This window comes from Dama dama, chromosome 23 (assembly GCF_033118175.1).
Source record: "Dama dama isolate Ldn47 chromosome 23, ASM3311817v1, whole genome shotgun sequence".
Lineage (NCBI taxonomy): Eukaryota > Metazoa > Chordata > Mammalia > Artiodactyla > Cervidae > Dama > Dama dama.
The window spans coordinates 83092319-83116868 of record NC_083703.1 but is presented as its reverse complement, the minus strand read 5'-3'; the positions used below and the strand labels follow the sequence as shown (position 1 = coordinate 83116868).

The window sequence follows — 24550 nt, the reverse complement described above, 5'->3', positions numbered from 1 at the left end:
ATGAGGCCGAACAGGTCTCCAGAGGAGAGCACTGAGGGAGATGCCGGGAGAACAGAGCGGAAGCCCACGGTGAGAGGTGGAGGCAGCAAAGCTGGGCTCTAAGCCAGCTCTATAGGAAGGACATGGTGCTGGTCCCTGAAGCACCACAGACTGCTTGCCTGGCCAGCTGAGTGAACTTCCCTGTGACCGTACACAGGATGGGAATGCCTGGTCCTGTCTGAGATGGTGGGGGTGGAGTGGGACAAAACAGGACACTAGCTTCGTCAACTGCTCTGTGTCCAGGGAGAGTTAGGAAAATGCTCAGCGTTTGTTCAGGTAAGCAGGACACAGTCGGGAAGGAAAGTCTTCATCCCTGTCTCACACAGACCATCCAGTAGCTTCAGGCTACTCCCTGCACAAAAGGTGGAGGAGAAGGCCCAGCTCTAAGGTCTGACTTAGATTAGTAAATCACTGATGAAATCTATTCTTTTCCTTAGGCCAAAGATGCTTTCAAAGACATCTCCGTATACTTCTCCAAGGAAGAATGGGAAGAGTTGGGAGAATGGGAAAAAATCCGATATAGGAATATGAAAAGAAACTATGAAGCGCTGATTGCTATAGGTAACAGGAAGTGCTGGGTGCCTGTGAGCCTGGGAAACATGAAACAGGTCTTCACCCTCAGTGTTCACTTGGCCAGCTCTTAGGTAGCTTCATCTGCTCACAGTTCCCTTTTGTGTGGAGACTAAGGAAATGTTTAGAGTTTTGTACCAAAGGGAGGTTGACCCTGCAGTGCAGAGCTCACCTCTTGCCTTGTTCTAGATTCCCCCAGCCCATCCTACTGATTCCCTGACTTTGTGACACTTCCCATTGCTTCTATGCTTTGTTTCTCCTTCTTATAACAAATGTTTTGCTTCTTTCCAGGTTTCAGAGCCACTCGACCGGATTTCATGCATCACCGCAGGCAGGTCATCAAGCCCCAGGTAGATGACCCTGAGGATTCTGATGAAGAATGGACACCAAGGCAGCAAGGTGAGAGGCCACGAGGATTTGGAGGTGTCTTCCTGAAACCAGCCTGGGCTTAGGTCTCAACTACATCTCAGCCAGTAGTAAGGAAAACATAATTTTCAGCATTCCGAAGTGGTTGTGGCTGAATATTGACATTAGCCTGAATGAAGATGAATGTATAGGTTTTCCAGTGTAATTCTCAGAAGTTTTATGGTTAAAATTTATCATTCTTTTTACAAAGAATTATTTTTGCTAAACATTCTTAGTGAAAGGCAGTTAAAGAAACCTTAGAAATAAATTCACCAAACAGATTTATTACTAATCTCATTGGTTACTGGATTAAATCTCTTCGAAGAAGAAATGATTAACATATTATGTCAAGATATATTATTTATGTATGTATATTAAACAAAACCTGTGATCTTCTTACCCTAAGGTTAAACTAATTCTATATTTTGATTCTGGGAAAGGGTTTGAGAGAACTATTTATTCTCCATGAACTTTCCCACATTTCACTGACCAGTGATGGCATCAGGTAAATAAAATGAAGTACACTTATTATAAAATAGAGGTGAGCAGCTCACTTCCTCTTCTGCTGCTCAAAGAGTTTAGAAGAGTTAATCTGCCTAGACTGGAGGAAACAATTTAGATAGTTCTATGATTCTCCATCTATGGATTTCTGTTCTCCCAGATTTTTAAAAATTATTTATTTAGTTTTGGCTGCACTGGGTCTTTGCTGCTGTCCATGGGCTTTCTCTGGTTGCGGTGAGTGTCTTCTTGTTGCAGAGCACGTGCAGGCTCTGTAGTTTGTAACACACAGGCTTAGCTGCCCCGCAGAAAGTGGAATCTTCCTGGACCAGCCATCCAACCTGTGTCCTCTGCATTGGCAGGCAGATTCTCATCCACTGTGCACCAGGGAAGTCCCTCTGTTCCCTGAGGTTATTAAAACTAGTGAAAGGGACATGAAAAGCAAACATTTGGTTGTCTGCAAAGGTTTTGACATAAGGAGAGATTCTTCATAGGGAACACAAACACCTCGGTTCACCATACGCCTGCACGTCTTGATTTACCTTTTTACCAATTTCTGAGTGTATGGCACACTGTTGCTAACTATGTGCACGCTAGTGTTAGTGGCCATAGTGCTAATCGCTCAGTCATGTCTGACTCTGCATACCCATAGACTGTAGCCCATCAGGCTCCTCTGTCCGTGGGATTCTCTAGGCAAGAATCCTGGAGTGGGTTGCCATCTCCTGCTCCAGGTGATCTTCCCAACCCAGGGATTGGGCCTGCATCTGTTGCACCTCCTGCATTGCAGGTGGATTTTTTACCACTGAGCCACAGGGGATATATATACACATTGCTGTACAACAAATCTGTAGAAATGATACATCTTGCATAACTGAAGCCCTAACCCACTGAGTAACAATTCTCCAATCCTTCCTCCTCACAGCCCTTGGCAACCACGATTTTATTTTCTGTTTCCATGGATTTGATTAATTTAGATACCTCATAGAAGTGGAATCGGGCAATATTTCTCTTTTTTGATTGGATCATTTCACTTAGTAAAGTATCATCAAGGCCCATCCATGATGTAGCATGTGACAGAATTATTTTTTAAAGCTTCAAAACATTCCGTTGTGTGCATGTGGATATAAGAGCTATAATATATATCTTATATATAGTCTTTATCTTTTATCCACCAATGAACATTTAGGTTGCTTACACATCTTGCATATTGGGAATAATGAGGCAATGACCATTCATGTGCCCACTATTTATTCAATAACTTCCTTTCAACTTTTTATGGAAATACACTTTTTAGTGGGATTCCTAGATCATACAGCAGTTCTAATTTTCTGTGGAAACTCCATACTGTTTTCTAGAAAGCTTGCAACATTTTACATTGCCAACAATAGTGTATAAGTGTTCCAATTTCTCTATATCCTTACCAAGCTTGCTATTGTCTTCTTATACATATTGCCCATCGCAGAAGGTTTCAATTTGTGTTTCCCTATTGATTAGTAATATTGAGCATCTTTTCATATGTTTGTTGGCCATTTGTGTATTTTCTCTGGAGAAATGTCTATTCAATTCCTTCTCTCACTGTTAGTCAGCTCAGACTGCCATAACAAAACAGACTGCATTCCTTAAACCACAGAAATTCGTTTTCTTACAATGCTGGAGCATGGAAATTTGATATCAAGGTGCCATCATGGTCAATCAGGTTCTCTTCGGGGCTTATAGGTAGCCTTCATACTGGTGTATGCTTAGTAACCCCTTATCAGATGCATAGTTTACAAATATTTTCTACCATCCTGTAGGTGACCTTTTCAACTCTGTTCAGTGTCCTTTGCTGCACAGAGGTTTTAAGATTAATCTCATTTGTCTATTTTTACTTTGTTACTAATACTTGTGCACTTGGTACCATATCTAAGAAATCATTGCTGTTTCAGTGTCCTGAAGCTTCACCCTTGTTTTCTTCTAAGAGTCTTATCAAGTCTTGCATTTAGGTCTTTAATCCATTCTGAGTTGATTTTTCTTCAAGATGTAAGATGTTCATTATTTTGAATATGGTTATTTTGTTTCCCCAGCACCATTCATTACAGGGATTAAACTTTCCCCATTTTCCTGACACCCTAGATGAAGATCATTACACCATGTATCCAAGAGTTTATTTCTGGCTGTCTATTCTGTTCCATTGATTGACATATCTGTCTTTATGCCAGCCAGCTTCTTCAGTGGCTCAGCAGGTGCAGAATCTGCCTTCAGTGCAGGAGACACAGGAGATGCGGGTTCACTCCATGGGTTAAGAAGATCCCCTGGAGAAGGAAATGGCAACCCTGTCCAGTGTTCTTGCCTGAGAAATCCCCTGGACAGAGGAGCCTGGTGGGCTACAGTCCAAAAGGTCACAAAAAGTCAAGAAGACTGAGCGACTAAGCATACATTTTTTGCCAAATCTACACTCTTTTGGTTCCTGTACCTTTGTAGTATGTTCTAAAATCAGAGGCCTCCAGCTTTGCTGTTCTTTCTAAGATTGCTTTGCCTATTTGGGGTGCTCTAGGATTCCGTGTTAACTGTTGGATGGATTTTCTATATCTGAAAAAAATTCCATTGGGATTTTAATAGGAATTGCATTGAATCTTTAAATTGCCTTGGGTAGTATGAACAGCTTAATAATATTAAGCCTCCAAATCCATAAACATGAGACACCTATCTATTTATTTATGTCAGATTCCTTTCAGCAATATTTTGTAGTTTTCAACATATAAGTCTTTCATCTCCTTAAGTTTACTCCTAATTACTTCATTCTTTTCAATGCTATTATAAATAAGATTATTTGTCCAGTGGCTAAGACTCCACACTCCCAATGCAGAGAACATGGGTTCAGTCCCTAGTCAGGGAACTAGATCCCACATGCCGCAACAAAGACCTGGCACAAACAAATAAATAAAAATAAATATATTGTTTTTTAATTTAGCTGTTCAGTATAGCTTTAAAAAAATAAAAAATAAATAGGATTGTTTTCTTACTTTCCTTTCTGGAATGGTCATTCTTCATGCATGGAAAGATATTTGAATGTTGATTTTGTACTGTGCAACTTTCTGTGCAGGACTTTTGTGTTTGTGGATTTAAAGATATTTCTGCACATAAAACCATGCCCCTGTGAACAGACATAATTTTACTTCTTTCTTTCCAAATGGAAGCCTTTTGTTTCCATTTCTAACCTATAGACCTGGCTAGGAGTTCTAATATTATGGTGAACAGAAATGTAGATATCAGGCATCCTTGCCTTTTTTTCTTGATCATAGAAGTTTTCAGCTTTTCACTGATGACTAGGATGTTAGAGATAGACTTTCAATATATGACCTTTATTATATTGCAGTCACTTCCTCGTATTTCTACATTGATGAGTAGTTTTCTCATAAAAGGCTACTAAATTTATTACTTTATGAACATCAGATGAGGCACAGATGAAGTTTCATTTTTTCTTTTTTAATTTTAAGAAAATTATGTAATGCTCCCAGTGGAAGCACAGAAGTTGATGATACAGAAATCATCTTCCATTCCTCCTTTGCTAATCATTGTCTTTGTCACTCTCTGGCTTAGATTTATGTCTTCTTAGTTAGAATACCCAGAGTTTGGAAATATTTACCAACCAAAACACTGATTCTCACCATTTTTTAGGTAAACCTTCTTCGATGGCCTTCAGAGTGGACCACAGTAAACACCAGAAGGTGAGTATTTCCCAAATCCTGTTGCCAAAATGTCCTCCTCATGGATCCAGTCACAGGTGAAAATAGGAGAAAACACAGAGATCCTGGAGACGGCTGCCTTCCTGCCCTGGATCTTTAGCATACTGTCTGACATCATCACCGTCTTTACAGTTGGTAAGAATAAGAACAGTAGTAGGCGGTTCTGTTGTTACACTATTTTCATACTATTTCAGACTTTAAGCATTTTATGTGAATAAACTTACCTAAACCTTAAATCAATCCTACAGTACCTATAAGCAGGTATATAGCTATCACCATTGTAGATCCACAAAATGAGGTAAAAAACCTTTGATTATATGCCCAAGATCACAGTATCACTGGTAGTGCAATCTAAACCAAAGCAATTTTTCTAAACTCCTTAAAAAATGATTAAAGCTTCCATGGTTCTATGAAGCTTATTCATACATCTTTATGTCATTCATCTGAGAGATGTTTTCAACCTCAGTTCTTTTGTGCTGTGCTAGGGAGGGATATGCTGAGACATCTGACTGAGGGAAGCTTAAGGACATGTTGGGCAGTTTGTAGAGTGGATGGTCCAAGATGAAGAAGGAGACAGGATCCCTACCTCAGAGCCTCCCACTCCAATAAGAGGAAGCAACTCGCAACCCTGAGAAGCCTCAGGTTTATGACTGAAAAGCAACAAATAAGAAAATAACAGAAGGACGTCACATAGATTACCCACTTTTGAGTAGAAACTCATCATCTGGGCATCATTTCAAATGCTCCTTCTTGCAGGAGGAGTAACAGCTCCTCCTCTGAGCTCTAACAGGCGACTCTCCTGTTTGGAATCATGTGTTTAGCCTGCCCCTGTGTTGTGAGCTTTGGAAGCCTAGCCCACACCCATTCATTCTCAGAAGTCCAGGCCCAGCTCAAAGCCCCTGAGGGACCCTGAATGTTTTGTGAATGAGTGACTCCACATTTGAGCATTCATCTAGGAGTAGAAAGGTCAAAGAATGCTGAAGATAGTGTCTGTGAGCTAGACTTCAAATATAGATGCAGTTTAGGGAATAAATTGATACCAGGGATGTACGCTCACGTTCTTACTGTATTAAATAGCTCACACAACAATTTGTTGAAGGTTATTAAATTTCATGTCCACTATAATATTAAGAATTAGCCTGTATACCAATGAATAGATCAGGAAAATGAGTAGAACCAGCTAGTCGTACAGCCTTGTTCAAGGAGAACTGATGAGACCAGCTACTTTAATTCCAAACATTGTATCTAGGACATGGCAACCTGCAACTCTCATCTCATTTTCTATATTGTCTAAATGTGTTTCTGCCGATCGTCTTTTCTCTTCTTAATCTCACTGCTTTGTCACCTTATTTTCCAGATGTGTTTTGTCCCCTCTGTAATTTTCCATACTTCCTCATCCATCAAAGGGCCACTAATTAATAGAACACCCCCGATTCTCTCTACGAGCTCTTACCCTCTTCTTTCCCTGACCTCCAGCTATTCTTCCTCCCTTGCTCTCACTTTTATGCAGAAAGTTGAAGGGGAAGAACCTTAAGATATGAATTCTAGCTTTGATTCACTATCCACCTAGGTCCTTTTGTTACACTCCAGTGTTCAGACCCACCCCCCCTCCAAATCAGGTATTTCTAAGAATTGTCACAGTATTAACTAAAATCATGCATGTGAAAACACTTCATAAAGTCCTAAAGAACTAAAGAACTGCATGTTGTCTCTTATTCACATGGAAGAGAATGTCCAGGGCACCATTAAGTAAGGAATCTAGTTTGAAGGAATTGCCGGGAGCAGCAAAATCGCTGAAGACAAGTGGCTCCAAGCAGGCTCAGAAACCAGTGCCCCATCACAGAAAAGCAAGGACCCCTGGACAGCACCCCAGACAAAAAGTCGGTAAGAGAAATTTGAGGGAGTTCCTCTAATTAGTTCCTCTAATCCCTGTAGAAAAACTAATAAGTATGGCCTAGGTGTGTGGCACGGACTTTGGGTAGGCATGGGTTTAAGCTGGACTGATCTGAGTCATGAAGTTAGCACTGGGGCCTTGGGAAAATCTTATACATTTTCTGAGGTCCCGATTGCTATGTGTAAAGTGAAGATAAGGATACATAACTCATACAGTGCTTGAAAGCCTTACATTAAATGCAAAAGTCTGACATCTACAAGTAGTTCAATAAATCCAGCTGTGATGATGGGATCCGTGCTTTGTTAGTGTTTATGCCCAGATCTCTGCTCATGTGCCCTTACATGTCATGTGCCCTTAACATATGTTTTCTGAGTAGATGTGTCAGTGAACTATTTCCTAAGTAGGAAGGTTTGGAAGTTAAACCTACTAACGGGAAGTGCAGGATGCTATCACTGAACTGGGCATCTGTGGTCAGTGGAGCCTCAGTCTCCTGAACCTGTAGTTAAAGGGAGAAGAAAGAAAGTATAGAGAAGGGACTTCTTGGGGGTGAAGTGGTTAAGGCTCCATACTTCCACTGCAGGAGGTGTGGGTTCCATTCCTGTTCGGGGAACTAAGATCCCACAAGCCATGCAGTGTGGCCAAGAAATAAATAATGTAACATGAAAACATAAAATTACAAAAGTAAAAGTTTGAAAAATACATGTAAGAAAGTTTTAACAAAGTGTATAGATGGACAGGTAGGAGAACTCACACTTTCTGATAAAACAGGGACTAACTCCCCAGACCCCATCAGCCTTGCTTAGCTTCTGTTCTCCATCTTAGAACTCAGAAGAAAGGAGACTGGAGTGAGGAGGTACAGTCTACGGGAAAGAAAGGGCCACGTGTACCAAGAGGTCAGCGAGCCCCAGGATGACGACTACCTCTGTGAGTGACCCCGCTGGCCCACTCAGGGAGAAGGGGCTACGAGGCCTTGGTCCACTAACCTCACCTCACCATCTGGTCCCCCGGTCATCCCCTTCCTCTATGACTTGGGGTGCAGGATCGAGGCCAAATGCCATTGTTGCAGGAAGGGGGACCCCTTCCAGGGCCTGAAACTGGGCTCTTGTCTAACACTCGGAAATGAATTGTCCAAGGAGACACATGCTGACAAAGCAAGAGATTTTATTGGGAAGGGCACCCAGGTGGAGAGCAGTAGGTAAGAGAACCCAGGAGAACTGCTCTGCCTCCTGGCTCACAGTCTCAGGTTTTATGGTGATGGGATTATTTTCCGGGTGGTCTTTGGTGAATCATTTTAATTCAGAATCTTTCCTGGTGGCGCACGAATCTCTCAGCCAGGATGGATGCTAGCGAGAGGGATTCTGGGAAGTGGACAGACATGCGGTGTCTCCTTTTGACCTTTCCCGAACTCTTCCGGTTGGTGGTGGCTTATTAGTTCTGTATTCCTTATCAGGATCTCCTGTCATAAAACAACTCATGCAAATGGTTACTATGGTGCCTGGCCAGGGTGGGCAGTTTCAATCAGTGTGCTTCCCCTAACAACTCCCCCCGAGAGACTTTATACTCAAGATGCTTCTTGGGAATTGGGGCGGAGGTCTCTTTCTTCTGTAAATTTTTCCTGCTGTGCCTGGGCATAGGCCTGCCTAGCAGAGCAGAAGTCTCTCTCTACCTGATCTAAGTTGGGGTGTTCTATATCTGAAACCAGCTTTGACTCTTGTAATAACAGCAATTTAGTTTGAAACTGTTGGCGCCTCTCAGAGATGAAATAGACAGGGGCCAAACAGGAGACCTTACAGGATGGTCATCACTGGTCCCCAGAAATAGGAGGCAACATTTGGAGTGAGGGCTGCAGGGTTTGTGACTTTTTTTTTTTTTTTTGCTTGGCTGGTGGTGAAGGAACAGAGCTGTGCTCCAGGAATCTTGTGTTTAGTCTGAAGTTACCATCTTCCACCTGGGTGGTGGCTCCAGCTCTGTAGAAGAACTCAAAAGACATTGTTATGCGTATTTCTTTGAGTAGGAACCAGGACCCTGTCTCAAGGCTGTACCACCATTTGATTGTTTCTCCTGTTTCTGTATTCTCTCCCTTCCCTGATTTGCAATCGTTTGAATCTACCCTTTGGAACTCAGGGAAGGTCAAGGAGGCTGAATGAAGCCTATATCTTACAGATAAGAAATGGAGAACACACAGCAGATATGTACTCCAGAGTCGCCACCCACAGAGTCCTGCTCAGTTTTAATTCAGGGAACAGGGCAACTATGACTGTGATAAGTTTTTGTCAAAATGGGTCATAGGACCGCCTCAGATTGGAGAAGAGACACTGAATTGGAAATATTCCTGAGTTCTAAGTCCTAGATCTGAGCCTTGTATGATTAAAATCTCAATCTTTTGGTCTGCCATTTTGTTGTAACAGACCCAATTAGTGGTAGCTGGAGTAGGGATAACTGGAATTTTAATAGACAAAATAAATCTCTTTTTTTTAAGAATAGGCCTGAAACCCAGTCTAGTCCTGGCACTTCACGGAGACTTTTAGCCAGGTGGCCAGTTGTCTAGTTTTATAAAAAGTAAGGTAGAAGTTATTAGCATCCAGCAGACATTGTTTTGAGAATGGTGGCATCTAAGCCTGACACGACTCAGAAAACTCAAGTGTTTAGCAATATAACATCTAATCTGAAATTACACCCATAGTAACACCTGGTTATTTTCCAGGATGTCTGAACCATAGCTGAGTACTCTATTTTGACTTTTAGTTGTAAAATTTTCCTTAATAGCCAAAGCAGATGGCACCATTACTGACGTCAGTGTTTCTCTAGGTATGAGAAGATGCAAGAATTGGGACTCATAAAATCTCTTGAAAAGATCTAACTATCTGAAGGCCTGTTCTGCCAGTTTTTTTCAGAGCACCGAGTGCCTCATTCCTGATTTTCACCCTGAACTCCTTTCAGGGCTGTTGAAAGTCAGCAGTTGCACAGGCCGTGATTTAATCTCTGTAGATGTAGATGGCAAGTGTCAATCTTCAGTTGGCAGAGCCCCTTTTTGCTCATAAACTTGACCATGATTTTGAGGGGGGCATTTCATGACCATTTTATCCCATGGTGCTGAGAATGTCCATTTTCAGGTTTGGCAAAGATTTTGTTGACAGGCCACTCAATGTGCTGTTACTGGACTAGGCCATTAAACAGTATCCAAAATTCTCTGGACCACCTGTCTTACTAGCCTCTTGGTCCAGGAAGACATTCCCTCTTGTTGCTTTTTTTCATATCTAGAGTTACACTGTTATCATCATCAATCTCATAGGGAACAATATATTATTTTATCAGAGGCCTCAGTCACACATTTGGCAGTGTAAGAAACAGCAGTTTTGTAAAACAGGTGAAATACAAAGAGCATAGCCAGCAGTATTAGTAAAGTCACAAGTAAGACTTAAGAGCTTCCATTAGATGTAGCCCAGTATATCCCAGGTCGTCTGACTTAGTCTACTCTGCACGAATCTTTATCTTGCATGGAAATTATACATTGGCACCACCATCTATGAGGCACATAGCCCAGTATATCTCAGGTCGTCTGACTTAGTCTACTCTGTACAAATCTTTATCTTTCAGGGAAATTATACATTGGCACCACCATCTATAAGGCACATAGCCCAGTTTTTTAGTGTTACTAGACTGATTATCCTTAGTATGATTTAATTGTTTCCAACACAGAGGAGACTTTAAACCTAAATTACCATAGCCTGGTGTTATCTATATAAATCCTTCTCATAATTGTGGGAGATTTTTTTTTTTTTTTTTTTTTGCTGAAACTTTTCTTGTTGCTCTGATTAAGCCTGAGTAATAGAAAAAACTCAAATTTATGGCCAGAGTCAGAGCAGGCATTATTAATTGGCCCAGTGAGGGGATCCCGTCTAGTAGCATCACAGTGACCTGAATATGACTATAATTTTTTTTTTTAAGGAAATTTTTACAGGGCCAACCAGTTAGAGTCTTATAGTAGAGAAATTTACCAAGGTAACCCAGAATTAGATACAGGTAATTGGCCACAAACCCAACAATTGGATTTCTAAAACTAGCATAGGATCAGGCCTATGAAAGAAAAACATTTGATTTATATGCAAAGGTCTAAGAAGTCAAGAAAACATTATAAATGATCATACGAAGCAGATCCAGCATCTTGGGCAAGCTGCCTACCTCTGATGTAGTTGTCTTTTCATCCTGGTATAGTGTAGTTTTTACTGTTTGAGCATCATTTGAAGGTGAGATCAGGTCGGCTGTCTTTTCTATAGACCAATCCAGTGTAGGGGCCTTTGGAAGTGGGAATTAATCTAAGAGTTAATTTTCCTTCAGTTTCATTGTGCATGAGCTAGTTAAGAGTACCTGATAAAAAGCCCTTCTATCCAGGTTGGAGACAGTCTCCTAAATTATGTCTTTTTCTAGTCCTGGTTGCAGGTCATGAGGCATCTGATCTTCATCCAAAGATAGATTACTGAGATAAGCTTCAGAAACAAATTTAGGGTGTTCTTTAAGAATTCAATTAAATTTTACATTAATATCACATAACAGCAAAGAACTATCTAAGAAATGAGTCTTACTACATGCAGACCTCCATTAACTGAGATTTAACATTTTTTGAAATATCTTTTTTTTTTTTCCTAAAGTTACCCTCATTTTTATCAAATATAACCAAATTAAGGCTAGTTTGTTTGCAAAACAGGTCTGTTCTCACTAATTTTGGTCTAATGATTTATATAACCATAATTGTTTATAGACTTTTTATTTTGCTGAAACATTTATAGAATCTCAGACTGAACTTTTACTATAAAACAGGGCTGGGAAACTCACACCAAAGGCTTATCACAGATTTTGTCTAACAAATCTAGGTGAACTCTTCCCTTTTTAAGGTCTCAAAAATTCCTTGAGATTTTTCTACCTGTTAGTGAGATAACCTTTCTAGCTCATTTGATTAACTTACTGGAAACCTAAGAGTTTCAAATTTCTGGAGGAGTCAGATAGAGAGAAAATATAATTGTTTTGTTCATAACGTATAATTTTACCAAATTATTTTCATAATTAGTTTGAGAGGAAGGTTTACCTTACTCCCGGAAAACACAAGATTCAAACCTGTAATTTTTTTAGATAGAAACCATAAGTTATAAGCATATTCGCTGGTTCATTCAGTACTTTGTTAACTTTTGTGAAGTCGTCAGGTTTCTAATTAGAACACCAAGACATATCAAAATGTTAAGAACTCCATATAATTTCTAGGATACCTGTATTAGTAATTTTATCATACATTATAACATGAGCAGATTTATTACTCATTTGATAATCTTTTTCATGTAATTTAACCAACCAAATAAACACAGTTTAATATCTCTCTTTGGGATGTTTCAGGGGCCCTCTGAAGCACCCCAAAGTTAGCTAGAGGTCAAAGGAACTTCAAAAGAATTCGATTTAGGAAGTTTTATTGAAAAGATCAATTAAAAGCGTTTAGAACATTTGGTCAGATTTAGTCAATGTTGATGGGTGTATCATTTAGCTTGTTGATATGTCACAATGGGCGCAAATACCAAGGCTCAAGGTCTAGTGAAAGTCAGCTCCGCCATCTTGGACCTAAGTGGCTCTAACCAGTTTTCTTATGACCCTGTCATTCCTAACAAAATTCATTTATCTAACTAATTGTAATCCAATTTTAGAAAATTCTGATCATGCATAACTCTTTTTAGTATTTTCTCATACTTTTTTACTGAAAGCACACTTCCTGCTTTCCTTTAGCAAAAAAGAGCTAATTTTATATTAGCATTTTATAGATTGGTGAGCATAAATACCAGTGATAATTTCTAAAACCCTTGCTTTCTTAAAACATTTTAGGATGGCATCAAACATTATTCATTTATAGTCCCAAATCTCTTTAGTTTTTCTGTAAAAGGAAATCAGTGTTTAGTAGTAAATGTTTCAAAATCTTATTTCATTTGGAAATGACATAATTATTTAATAGACTTCCAATACTTAGTTTAGCACAACTCTTAGAAATTCAAGTTACGCCAATCTGGGGAGACTATTGTAGACAGATATTTTTAAAGACTAATTATTCTTAATAGAGTTTATATACAAACTCATACCTCATTTACATTTTTTAGAAGTGTTTTCACGCGAGGTAATTTCCTTGTTGACAAACTTGTAAGAGGTATAATATTTAACTTATATTAAACCTAGGTACAATGAAAATATTCTACTTGATGTTAATTACTCTAAGACATGTCTATATTAGATAGGTCAACAAACAAACATTAATATCAGGTATTTAGTACTGAATATTTCCCAGTTCACCTAAACCTGGAATTTATTGTTTAATTTAGAATTATTTGATTTGTAAGCACTTACCTTTTTTTAAGCCAATTAAATAGAGCTAATTTACAAATTAACCTAAAAAATATTACCCAGAGACAAAGACATACCAAAACATATTTAGACAGACACAGCGCAAGATCTAGCTTCATTTTCTAAGTTTGGTCATGAATTAGATATTACAATATAAAATTTACTAGTTTATAAAAAAGTTGAAATAAATAACACTTTTAAAGGCTTTCTTCCTTTTTTTCTCAGTCTCAGGGGTTAGAGATGGTCTAGATAAGTGTTCCTGAGAGCCCTGGTCTCAAGGCACAGGGAAAGAAAATCAAGTTCTAACAAAATGGCAGCAGGTCTAAATGGTGGCCAGACAAAGCAAAATGGCCATCACAAATCACAACACAGAGCAGAGTTAAAACACACACATATAAACCTGGCAGTCCTCATCAGACACTCCCTTAAATACAAGAATACAGTCTCTCAGAAAACCTTCCATAGAGACACAAAACTTCAGATGTCTTCAACGATTTCAAAAGGAGGAAAGGAAGCCAGGTTGAAAGAAGGAGGAGGAGGAGGCGGGAAAGGGGGACAAAAGGGGTGGCCTTACAGACATTTCCTGCCACCTACAGACACCCAGGCATTACGGGACTTTTCCCTGGGCTTCCAGAAAAGGGAGGACTGGAACCCGGCCCTACCAGAAACCAGACCAGAAAATTCGAGTTCTCTGCCAAGAGGAGGTGATAGGTCTCCAATCCTCAGCTCAAGCTGAGGCCCTTCAACCAGATTCCTGCGTCCAGGACCGGGGGACTAGAAAAACGGGAAGGATAGGAAGGGCTAGGGAGAGGAAAGAGAGAGGGAAGGGGAGAGGTCAACAAAGTCTCTTGTTCCTTACCGGTCGGGGCACTCTGGCCAGTTGTTCGCATCAGGAGAAGACCAGGGACAAAAAGGTCCCAGTTGCAGTCACTGGGTCTGGCCCATTGGCAGACAAGCTGACCGCTGAGTACCCCGAGTGGTCAGGATGTCAGTCTCAGCGAAGAAGAGTCCCACCAGAGTCGCCATTTGTTGCAAGAAGGGGGACCCCTTCCAGGGCCCAAAACTGGGCTCTTGTCTAACACTCGGAAATGAATTGTCCAAGGAGACACATGCTGACAAAGCAAGAGATTTTCTTGGGAAAGGGCACCTGGGCGGAGAGCAGTAGGTAAGGGAACCGAGGAGAACTGCTCTGCCTCGTGGCTCACAGTCTCAGGGTTTATGGTGATGGGATTATTTTCCGGGTGGTCTTTGGCGAATCATTTTAATTCAGAGTCTTTCCTGGTGGCTGACGCATCCCTCCGCCAAGGTGGATGCTAGCGAGAGGGATTCTGGGAAGTGGACAGACATGCGGTGTCTCCTTTTGACCTTTCCCGACTCTTCCGGTTGGTGGTGGCTTATTAGTTCCGTATTCCTTATCAGGATCTCCTGTCATAAAACAACTCATGCAAGTGGTTACTATGGTGCCTGACCAGGGTGGGCAGTCTCAACCAGTGTGCTTCCCCTAACACCATGAGTGCCCCAGGTCTTTCGAGGAGGTCGTTACGACCAGCAACATCACGATACCTCCTCTCATCCCTGTTCTCACCTCCAGATTGTGAGGAGTGTCAGAACTTCTTCATCGACAGCTGTGCTGCCCATGGGCCCCCAAACTTTGTAAAGGACTGTGCAGTGGAAAAGGGGCATGCCAACCGCTCAGCCCTCACTCTGCCCCCTGGGTTGAGCATCAGACTGTCGGGCATCCCTGACGCTGGACTTGGAGTGTGGAACGAGGCGTCCGATCTGCCCCTGGGCCTGCACTTTGGCCCCTACGAGGGCCAGATTACAGACGATGAAGAGGCCGCCAACAGTGGATACGCCTGGCTGGTGAGAAGCACCCGTTTCCGTGTCCTCTGGGCTCTAATCGCTTGTGTGTGGTGGGGGGTACTTCATGTCTACATGCAAGGACGCAGATGGTGATAAGACAGTTGGCAATGACACAGTCAGCCCTGTGTACTGTGTGCCCTGGGCGTGAACACAGGACTTCCCTCTAAAGGTCAGAGGAGAGGTGGGACCACAGTGTACAGACACTCAGGACCTCTATCTAAAGGTCAGAGGAGAGGTGGGACCACAGTGTACAGACACTCAGGACCTCTATCTAAAGGTCAGAGGAGAGGTGGGACCATAGTGTACAGACACTCAGGACCTCTATCTAAAGATCAGGTGAGAGGTGAGAACTCAGTCTACAGACACACAGGACTTCTATCTAAAGGTCAGAGGAGAGGTGGGACCATGGTGTAGAGACACTCAGGACCTCTATCTAAAGATCAGAGGAGAGGTGGGACCACAGTGTAGAGAAACACAGGACCTCTATCTAAAGGTCAGAGGGGAGGTGGGACCAGAGTGTAGAGACGCAGAGGACTTCTATCTAAAGGTCAGAGGAGATGTGGGACCACAGTGTACAGACACTCAGGACTTCTATCTAAAGGTCAGAGGAGAGGTGGGACCACACTGTACAGACACTCAGGACCTCTACCTAAAGGTCAGAGGAGAGGTGGGACCACAGTGTACAGACACTCAGGACCTCTATCTAAAGATCAGAGGAGAGGTGGGACCACAGTGTACAGACACTCAGGACCTCTATCTAAAGGTCAGAGGAGAGGTGGGACCACAGTGTAGAGATGCAGAGGACTTCTATCTAAAGGTCAGAGGAGAGGTGGGAACACCTTGGTTCACAATCACAGGACTTCTATCTAAAAGTCAGAGCAGAGGTGGGACCACAGTGTACAGACACACAGAAGTGACTCCTCCCTTGTGGAGCCCTTGCCTTCAATGAACCAAGAGACTCAGAGTTGGAATGATGAGTAAGGGGCTTACCGTGTGGTCTGACTGGCAGGTGAATCCATGCAGGCTGAAAAGCACCAATGACTACACAGGAAATAGCTCTTCTATATCTTCCTACCAAGAAAAAATAAAAGAAAGAGGAAAGCTTGTAACTCTTTCTCTGACACTCAGATCACCAAAGGGAGGAACTGCTACGAGTATGTGGATGGAAAGGACACGTCTTGGGCCAACTGGATGAGGTGAGTGCAGTGAGTCTGCAGTGTGTAGACATTGAGACTCCCTCCATCCCACGCCCCTTTCCTTCTCAACCCGGCTCCCTCAACAGCTTTCACATCTTCTTTCTTCTTTTCCCTCCATTTCATGCTCTTTCATTTCAAAAGACACTAGAAAGAAGGAAATAAAAATATGGCATGTACCGTCAAGATACAAGTCTATATGCTGAACAAAACTGGTGGACTTGAAAACAACTTGAGGAGTCTAGATTCACCAGGGACACTTTAACTCACTTAATGGACACTTACCACGCATTTTATGGTTCAGATAGACAGTGAACTTCGTTACTGAAGCAGATCACACAACCCATGTCCTTTTGGAAAACATACTGCAAACAGATATTAGCGAATTGATTTTAGGAACAGTAACCTTATTTTTTTCTCTTTGAGTAACTGCACAGCGCCAGGATAACCTATATACAGGAGACCTTGACTCTATGTGGGCAAAAACCTCCTCAGGCCTGGTTCCAGTGAGAAGTGGGCCCTGAGGCCTCAGAAGGAATGGAGGGCAGGATGGCCCTAGGTGGGGCCATTCTCTGAGGGCCTCCCTTTCATCAGGACAAGCAGACAGTGAACAAACTATTACTGTTCCCTGTCTCAAGCTATATCAAAGCTCTCTCCAAGTTTCCATGGGAGGGGATGGGCAAGCGAATAGGACCCTGGATACACGTGGGGAGATGGGAGAAAGCCTCGGGAGAGAAAGCAGGCTGGGGTGAGTGCTGAGGGCTGCGTGTTAGCCAAGGAGCACCAAGTCCTGTGGATGGAAGAGAACTTAATTCAGAGTTTAGAGGAGCTGGAGGTCACCAGCCTCACGGACAGTCCAGGTGGAGATGAGTCTGGAACTGGGCTGTGGAAAAATGGCTAGTTAGGTAAGGAGAGAAAAGCATGGGAATTCATATGGCCTGGTTGAAGGTGTGAACAGAAGGTCCACATGAGGGGCGGCCTCAGAGGCGGAAGGCAAGGAGCTGGGCATGGTCGGAGAGTGGAGTGCACTCATCACCTGAGGTTTCTTTCCCCTTCCCGGCCTCGCCCCCAGGTATGTGAACTGTGCCCGGGACGACGAGGAGCAGAACCTGGTGGCCTTCCAGTATCACGGGCAGATCTTCTACCGAACCTGCCAGGTGGTCAGGCCGGGCTGTGAGCTGCTGGTCTGGTACGGGGACGAGTATGCTCAGGACCTTGGCATCAAGCGGAACAGCAGGGGGAAGAGTGAGCTCGCGACCGGGAGAGGTGAGTGTCAGCCCTCTTCCAGCACCCCACCCCATCCTGGGAGCCTCCGTGGTCCGATTTCGAAGCAGAGGACAATCCAGTCCAAAGTCAGTTGAGTTGCAATTAAAGTGCCTCAGAATTTGATTCTTTTCATATGATTGTTAGGAAAAATTTCATATTAAAAATGTTAGTTCTAATTTTTAATATTTCATGCAAAAAAAATGTGTAACATCACCTTCTGCTGAAAGGCTGAGAAGCAAAAAGCAACATTTCTAGCACCTACCAGCTCTCTGCCCTTTACCTGTTTCTTCCTCATTTCGTCCCATTTCTAAGCGACACATGTACAGTGATGTGCATTCAGTTACTGTTCCAGTTCGGTGTCATGTGAGTTCACACTCTGTGCCAGACGGGGCTCCACGCACCGAAACAGACAGAACCACTGCCCTGGGTCAGCACGGGCTTCACACCAGACAGGGGCTGGTGCTCTGAGGAAAACCAGTGCAGGGAGCGTGCCTCGGGTCAGCGTGAGCAGAGTGTGGGGTGTGGTGCAGGACGGTGGGGCAGGGTCTGTGCAGAGATAACACCCGTGGGTAAGGATTCCTGGCAGGGAAGCAGCCAGTACCACAGCCTCAGGGCCGGGAAGAGAGGCCATGCCAGGGCTCGCAGGAGGAAGCACAGAGGGAGAGAAGGAGGCTGGACGGGACACGGAAGCCTCAGGGCATGTGTCCACGTGCAGGCCCCAGGGGCCTTCCTGGGTGACACAGAACAATCGCGCGGCTTTCAGCTGCAAGCAGCCTGTTCTCTGTGCTAAGACGATGCTTTGGTTAATTTTGGGGACGAGACATCAGAGGGGAGTCCCCTCAGAGGTCAGTTCATTGCCAGACATGAGGGGAGAGTGGGCTGGCTGAAGATGCTTTGGAGTGAGGATGTGAAGAGTCTGGCTGGAGATGCATTTTTAAATAGGGCTTCCTAGTGCACGTTAAATGGACTAAGACTGAATGAAATAAATGAGGTATGACTACTGGTGAGGCTGGAGAAAGGATATGCCTCTTTTTTATGATTTATGGGAAACGGAAAGAGGAACAATTTGTGAACCTGTCTGGGCAGCAGGGGCCAGAGACCTGTAGTCAGTCGGACCTGGGCCGCTCAGTCTCGTCCAGTCTCAAACCCACTTCCTGCAGAGATCGGCACAAAGGCTGCTCTTTGAACAAGGAGCCACAAAGTCAGATTTACTCACACCTGCTGTAACCACCCCCTGTGCTGCCTCCCATATGCAGAGAGCTCCAGGACAGGCGCCCCTAACTTAATAGACCCTTTCCCCTCACAGGGAGCCACTCAGGGATTTCACCTAAGTCATCAAGTCTTATCCCTCAGTAGGTTAAATACCTGTGGCCACTGTGACATGACATTTCAGACACTTACACGCAGGGAAAGTCCCTACAGATCCACCTCTATCAGGAGAGATGCTGCCTCTGATGCTGCTGGAAAGTCCCTATCTGGGTGATATGTAGAAAAGGCCCCTGACACCAACTTCCTGGATTTCTGTAGAAGTAGAGAATAAGAGTGGAGTGGAAATGTGGACTATAAAGAGACTCGATGGGAGACCACTTGTGCACTGTCAACACTTAGGTGATTACTGGGGAGGGCCTAAATATGGCAAACCAGCTACCTGACCAAGACCTTCCTCTTTCAGCAGAACCGAAGCCCAAGATCCACCCATGTGCCTCCTGCTCTCTGGCCTTCTCCAGTCAGAAATTCCTCACCCAACACACCCAACGCAGTCACCCCTCTCAGACCCTCCTGAGACCATCCGAAAGAGACCTCCTCCAACCAGAGGGTCCCTGCCCAAGCAATCAAAATCAGCGATATTCAGATCCACACAGCCCGAGCGACAAACCTGAGGGTCAGGAGGCCAAGGACAGGCCCCAACATTTGCTGAAAAGCATAAGGCTGAAGAGGATTTCAAGTGTCTCTTCCTACTCACCCGGAGGACAAATGGGGGGTCCTGGGGTGCATGAGAGAATGAAAGACGAGCCCAGCACACGCCAGAAACTGAATCCAGAGGACACAGACACATTACTTACGGGGGCAGGGGTCTCAGGGATTATGAGGGTCACGTATGGAGAGTGTGGGCAAGCCTCCAAGGACAGGTCAAGTCTCAGCACACACGAGAGGACACACACAGGGGAGAAGCCCTATGTTTGCGGGGAGTGTGGGCGAAACTTCCGTCAGAAGTCGGTCCTCATCATACACCAGAGGACACACACAGGGGAGAAGCCCTATGTTTGCAGGGAGTGTGGGCGAAGCTTCAGTCATAAGTCCGCCCTCATCAGACACCAGAGGACACACACAGGGGAGAAGCCCTATTTTTGCGGGGAGTGTGGGCGAAGCTTCTGTCAGAAGTCAGATTTCATCAGACACCAGAGGACACACACAGGGGAGAAGCCCTATGTTTGTGGGGAGTGTGGGCGAAGCTTCAGTCACAAGTCTGCCCTCATCATACACCAGAGGACACACACAGGGGAGAAGCCCTATGCTTGCGGGGAGTGTGGGCGAAGCTTCAGTCACAAGTCCGTCCTCATCACCCACCAGAGGACACACACAGGGGAGAAGCCCTATGTTTGTAGGGAGTGTGGGCGAAGCTTCAGTCACAAGTCTGTCCTCATCACGCACCAGAGGACACACACAGAGGAGAAGCCCCATGTTTGCGGGGAGTGTGGGCGAACCTTCAGTCGGAAGTCCGCCCTCATCATACACCAGAGGACACACACGGGGGAGAAGCCCTATGTTTGTGGGGAGTGTGGGCGAAGCTTCAGTCACAAGTCCGTCCTCATCATACACCAGAGGACACACACAGGGGAGAAGCCCGATGTTTGTAGGGAGTGTGAGTGAGTCTTAACCAAGAAACCACACCTTAGCCACAGGAGGATTCCTGAAGCCACCCCATGTTTCAGCTCTAAGGGGGCCTCAGAAGAGACCTGTGACCCATTACTGTCCACAAGAGTAAGAAAAGAGACTTCCCATGTGGTCCAGGGGTCAAGACTCCAATGCAGAGACCCACGTTCAATACCTGATTGGGGAACTAGCTCCCACAGGCTGCAACTAAGACACAGCACGGCTGAAGAAATAAATATATAATAAATATTTTAAAGAAAGAGTGTGATAAGCACAGAATTACTTGTTAAATAGACCTTCCACTTTCGTGACAGGAGAGGAGGTAGATAAACAGCAGAGGGTTTCCTAAGTGTTCTGGAGATGTTCATGCCAATTGCCTTCATGGTTTTTTAGTACTTGTCTTCTAATAAATTTGTCTCCAAACAAATCTGAATCCCAGACTATGTACTCATTCCCCCCTTATCACTGACAGTAGTGGAGTCCAGTCATAGCTGAACCCCTGGGAAGGCATAATTCTGGAGCCAAGTCAGTTAGGTCACTGGACAGTCAGTTCCTGGGTCAAGGGAGAGGAATCCAAGGTTTGAGACAGACTCACCAGGAAAGGGATTCCCCGGCCTCCTGGGAAGTGGGGCCTCTCCTCCTTATAGACCCCGACTCTCCTTTGGCCTCCCCTGGTGGCCCTCTGGTTCCCTCTGACTTCTGTAGCCGCAAAGGTGAAGGCCATGTGCACGTGTGTGTGTGCGCGCGCGCCTGGTTCAGCATGGGCCATCTGGTCTCTGCCGCCCCCTCAGGGTCATCACAGCATCTGGACTCCAGATGCGACCACAGGGGTCCAGTTCTCAGCCCTGCCCCCAGCAGCTGTGTGAGCTGAGGCAAGATCCTCAACCTTTCTGTATCTCTATTCTCATCTGTGACATGAGGTGGGAGCACCAGCATTTTGGTCTGATGCATAAGCACAGGCGGAATCTGGCAGAGGCTGGCTGAGAATGCAAGCCACACCTTTGCTTTCCTTTTTGTTTTTTTATTCAATCGTTTTTTATTTTTTAATAGAAGGATAATTGCTTTACAGAATTTGTTTCCTGCATGTCCTCCAGCCCCCACACCTTCCAGGTCTTCAGAGCTAGACGAGGAAGGGGCCGTTGAGGCACTGGGCTGTCCTGATGACGGGGTGTGAGGTCAGGGGTGCTAAGGGAGGCCGACCTCCCTTCCCACCCCTGCCGTTCCTGCTGAGCTGGGCAGCCACAGGGCCCCTCCACAGACAGGCAGTCCTCACAGTCGTCCCCCCCTGCCGAGAACAGAGCCTGGAGCCGCGTTTGCAGGAAATCCCTGTCCGCCCCCATCCACCCCCACACGGAGGGTCCTCGAAGCCCACACCCCGGCTTCTCTATGCATGGGCCTCGTACCTTGCCCGTGCGCTCTGGGCAACGCTGTCGCGACCTTGAAATTCTTAACCATGGAATAGTTCCCTTTCATGAGTGAAGTCTGGTGGGCCCGGGTGTGTGCTGTGAGCAGAACAGATGCACACACAGCACGGGTCCCGGGGTGACCAGGCTGCACGAGAGGACAAGGTGAACACAAAGCCCCCCCACCCTGGGTGAGTGAGGGTGGGGACAGCACCAGGAAGCCACGCTTGCTCAGACCCGGAACTGAGCTCCAACGCAGAGTGGGGGCAATGGGGTTCTTAAGGTCGACCACACCCTCCCCTCTGTGAATGACCTCTGCCCTGGCCTGATCCTTCCAGAAGGGGCTCAGGAGGCTGAAGTCCGCCCGGCCACCAGAAGCCACCAAGGGGAGAGTGGGCCACACGGCGGGGGGCGGAGGGTGCGAAGTCCAGGACTCGGGCAACGGACCTCAGTTCCCTCCATGTGCCAGGCTTGTGAAGCGTCTCTACATGAACGGCGTCAGTGATAACCACCCAATATTATTTTCCGGTTTCTATGCTTTCTTAAAGGAACGTGTTTGTCTGTGGATTGGTTTCCCTACAGGAAGGGAAGCCACGTAAACTCCCCATCTTCTGTGGCTTCAGGCCGGAGCAACGGGAGGGAGAGTTAGGGGTGGTGTAGGGAGAGGGGCTTCAACTGAAAAGCGGTGGGGATCCAGAAACCTGCAGGGGCTTCTCACCTGCACCTCCCACCAGAGCTGGGCCTGGAATCCCCTGGAAGGCTGAGCAGGTCAAACCTTCTCCCTCCTCTCCCCTCTGCTTCCCTCCCCTCAAAAAGCTGACTCCTGGGGCCAGCCCACAACACCCCCAAATCCCCCATCACCCACAGCCCCACACAGGCCCTCCCTCACAGAAGTGGGATGACCTGGATGGTGGCACAGATGGTGTGTGACCCCAGAGCTGGGGGTCTCAGCTGACCTTGAGCAAGGGGGTTGATGCTTTACACAGCCTCCCAGCCCAGGGAGCTGCCAGCAGCCACAAGCCATGATCTGAAGCGGAGCTGGGGGATGGGGAGTGGGGATGCGAGCTCTCTGAGGTCCCATCCTGTCCCCAGGACAGCGGCCAGGTCCCACCTGACACCGGGACTGCCCTGCACGGTCACACAGGACACCAGCAGTCATGGGACGGACAGCCAGCTGCCTCCGCCGCACACTCCACCCTGACCACGGCGGCCCCGTGGCTGTACCAGCCCCGCCTGCGCGCGGCTCTGCTTGGCTGCCTGGGCTCGGGGACCCTGGGTGAGTCGGTGAGGGCAGAGCTCCAGAGGCCAAGCCTGTCTTCAGCCACCAGACCTGCCCTGCTTACTGGACTCATGAGCCCAGCCAGTATCTGAAGCCAAGATGCCTTTGGGAGAATGACACCCAGACGCTGACCTCAGAGCTCAGACTCCTGAAAACTTAGTAAACAGATTATTTTTAGCCTTTTTTTAAAATGGGATGTTGGCAGGGAGCGGGGAGGGGAATGACTCCCTTGGTGGTGCTGTGGTTAAGAATCCACCTGCCAGTGCAGGAGACACGGGTTCAGTCCCTGATCTGGGAAGACCCCACGTGCCGTGGAGCAACTAAGTCCGTTCACAACTACTGCAGCCCAAGAGCCTAGAGTCTCTGCTTCCCAAACAGAGTAGCCGCCACAGGGAGAAGTTCAGCGCAGAAACGAGAGAGCAGCCCCCACGCCCGACAGCCAGAGACAAGCCCACACAGCAGCGAAGACCCAGCAAGCCGAAATAAATAAATAACCTTGCTTTAAGTAGGAGATCGCAGCATTCCCTGCTGATCCAGAGCCTAGGACTCAGCTCCCAGCACAGGGGGCCACGTTCAATCTCTGGTCAGGGCACTATTTCCCACATGCTGCAACTGAAGGCCCTGCATGCCACAGGTAAGACCCAGCTCAGCCAATTAAAGGAATACTTAAAAGTAAGAGGCAGTTCATCTGTCACCATAAAAAACTACGACATTTTAGGAAAAGGAAAAAAAATAAGAGCTTATTGTGCAAGTGCTCATGGTTGATTGCAAAAATTTTCTCATAATATGCAGCTGTTTAAAAAAAAAGAAATTTTGAAAATACAGAAACTAAAACCCACCCATAAATGTGTGGGGAACATCAATTACTGCAGCATCCGGCCACCACACATGGGAACACACGTCCGTGTTTTTCCTCTACAAAGAAGTTTTTAGCCTCCACCCTCCTTCCCACCGGCCTCAGCTCTGCTCACCAAGAAGACTGCACTTTGGCCTCGGGACCGGGGGGTTTCTGTTGAACTCAGGGAGGTGGAGGAGTAGGGCTGTGTGGTTGGGGGCACCGTCTGGCCTGCAGTGAGGAGAGAAGCGTGAGTGCTCCGCCTCTGGGTCCGGTAACTCCAGGGGCCTCGGGGAGCCGCCCGGGAAGAAGCCTCTCAAACACCTTCCCTGCA

The 24550-nt window shown here is 45.5% G+C and overlaps 1 protein-coding gene across 1 annotated transcript; it reads left to right on the top strand.

The window, feature by feature from the left end:
* LOC133044335 (histone-lysine N-methyltransferase PRDM9-like) lies at window positions 1-24419 on the top strand. The gene is made up of 14 exons (XM_061125726.1): window positions 1-76; window positions 484-600; window positions 901-1008; window positions 5170-5219; window positions 6965-7121; window positions 7954-8055; window positions 15095-15366; window positions 16495-16562; window positions 17632-17825; window positions 19501-20692; window positions 21810-21867; window positions 22441-22599; window positions 23195-23378; window positions 24343-24419. Exons 1-14 carry the CDS (start codon window positions 1-3, stop codon window positions 24417-24419), a joined length of 2814 nt encoding a protein of 937 aa, XP_060981709.1.
* Window positions 24420-24550: the final 131 nt, after the last annotated feature.

What these genes read in the sequence shown, in the direction of transcription:
- LOC133044335 (XM_061125726.1), top strand. Translation starts at nt 1, where the DNA reads ATGAGGCCGAACAGGTCTCCAGAGGAGAGCACTGAGGGAGATGCCGGG. An exon ending in GCGGAAGCCCACGGTGAGAG is followed by an intron (nt 77 to 483) that starts GTGGAGGCAGCA and finishes CTTAGGCCAAAG; the next exon opens with ATGCTTTCAAAGACATCTCC. An exon ending in CCAGGATGACGACTACCTCT is followed by an intron (nt 8,056 to 15,094) that starts GTGAGTGACCCC and finishes TCTCACCTCCAG; the next exon opens with ATTGTGAGGAGTGTCAGAAC.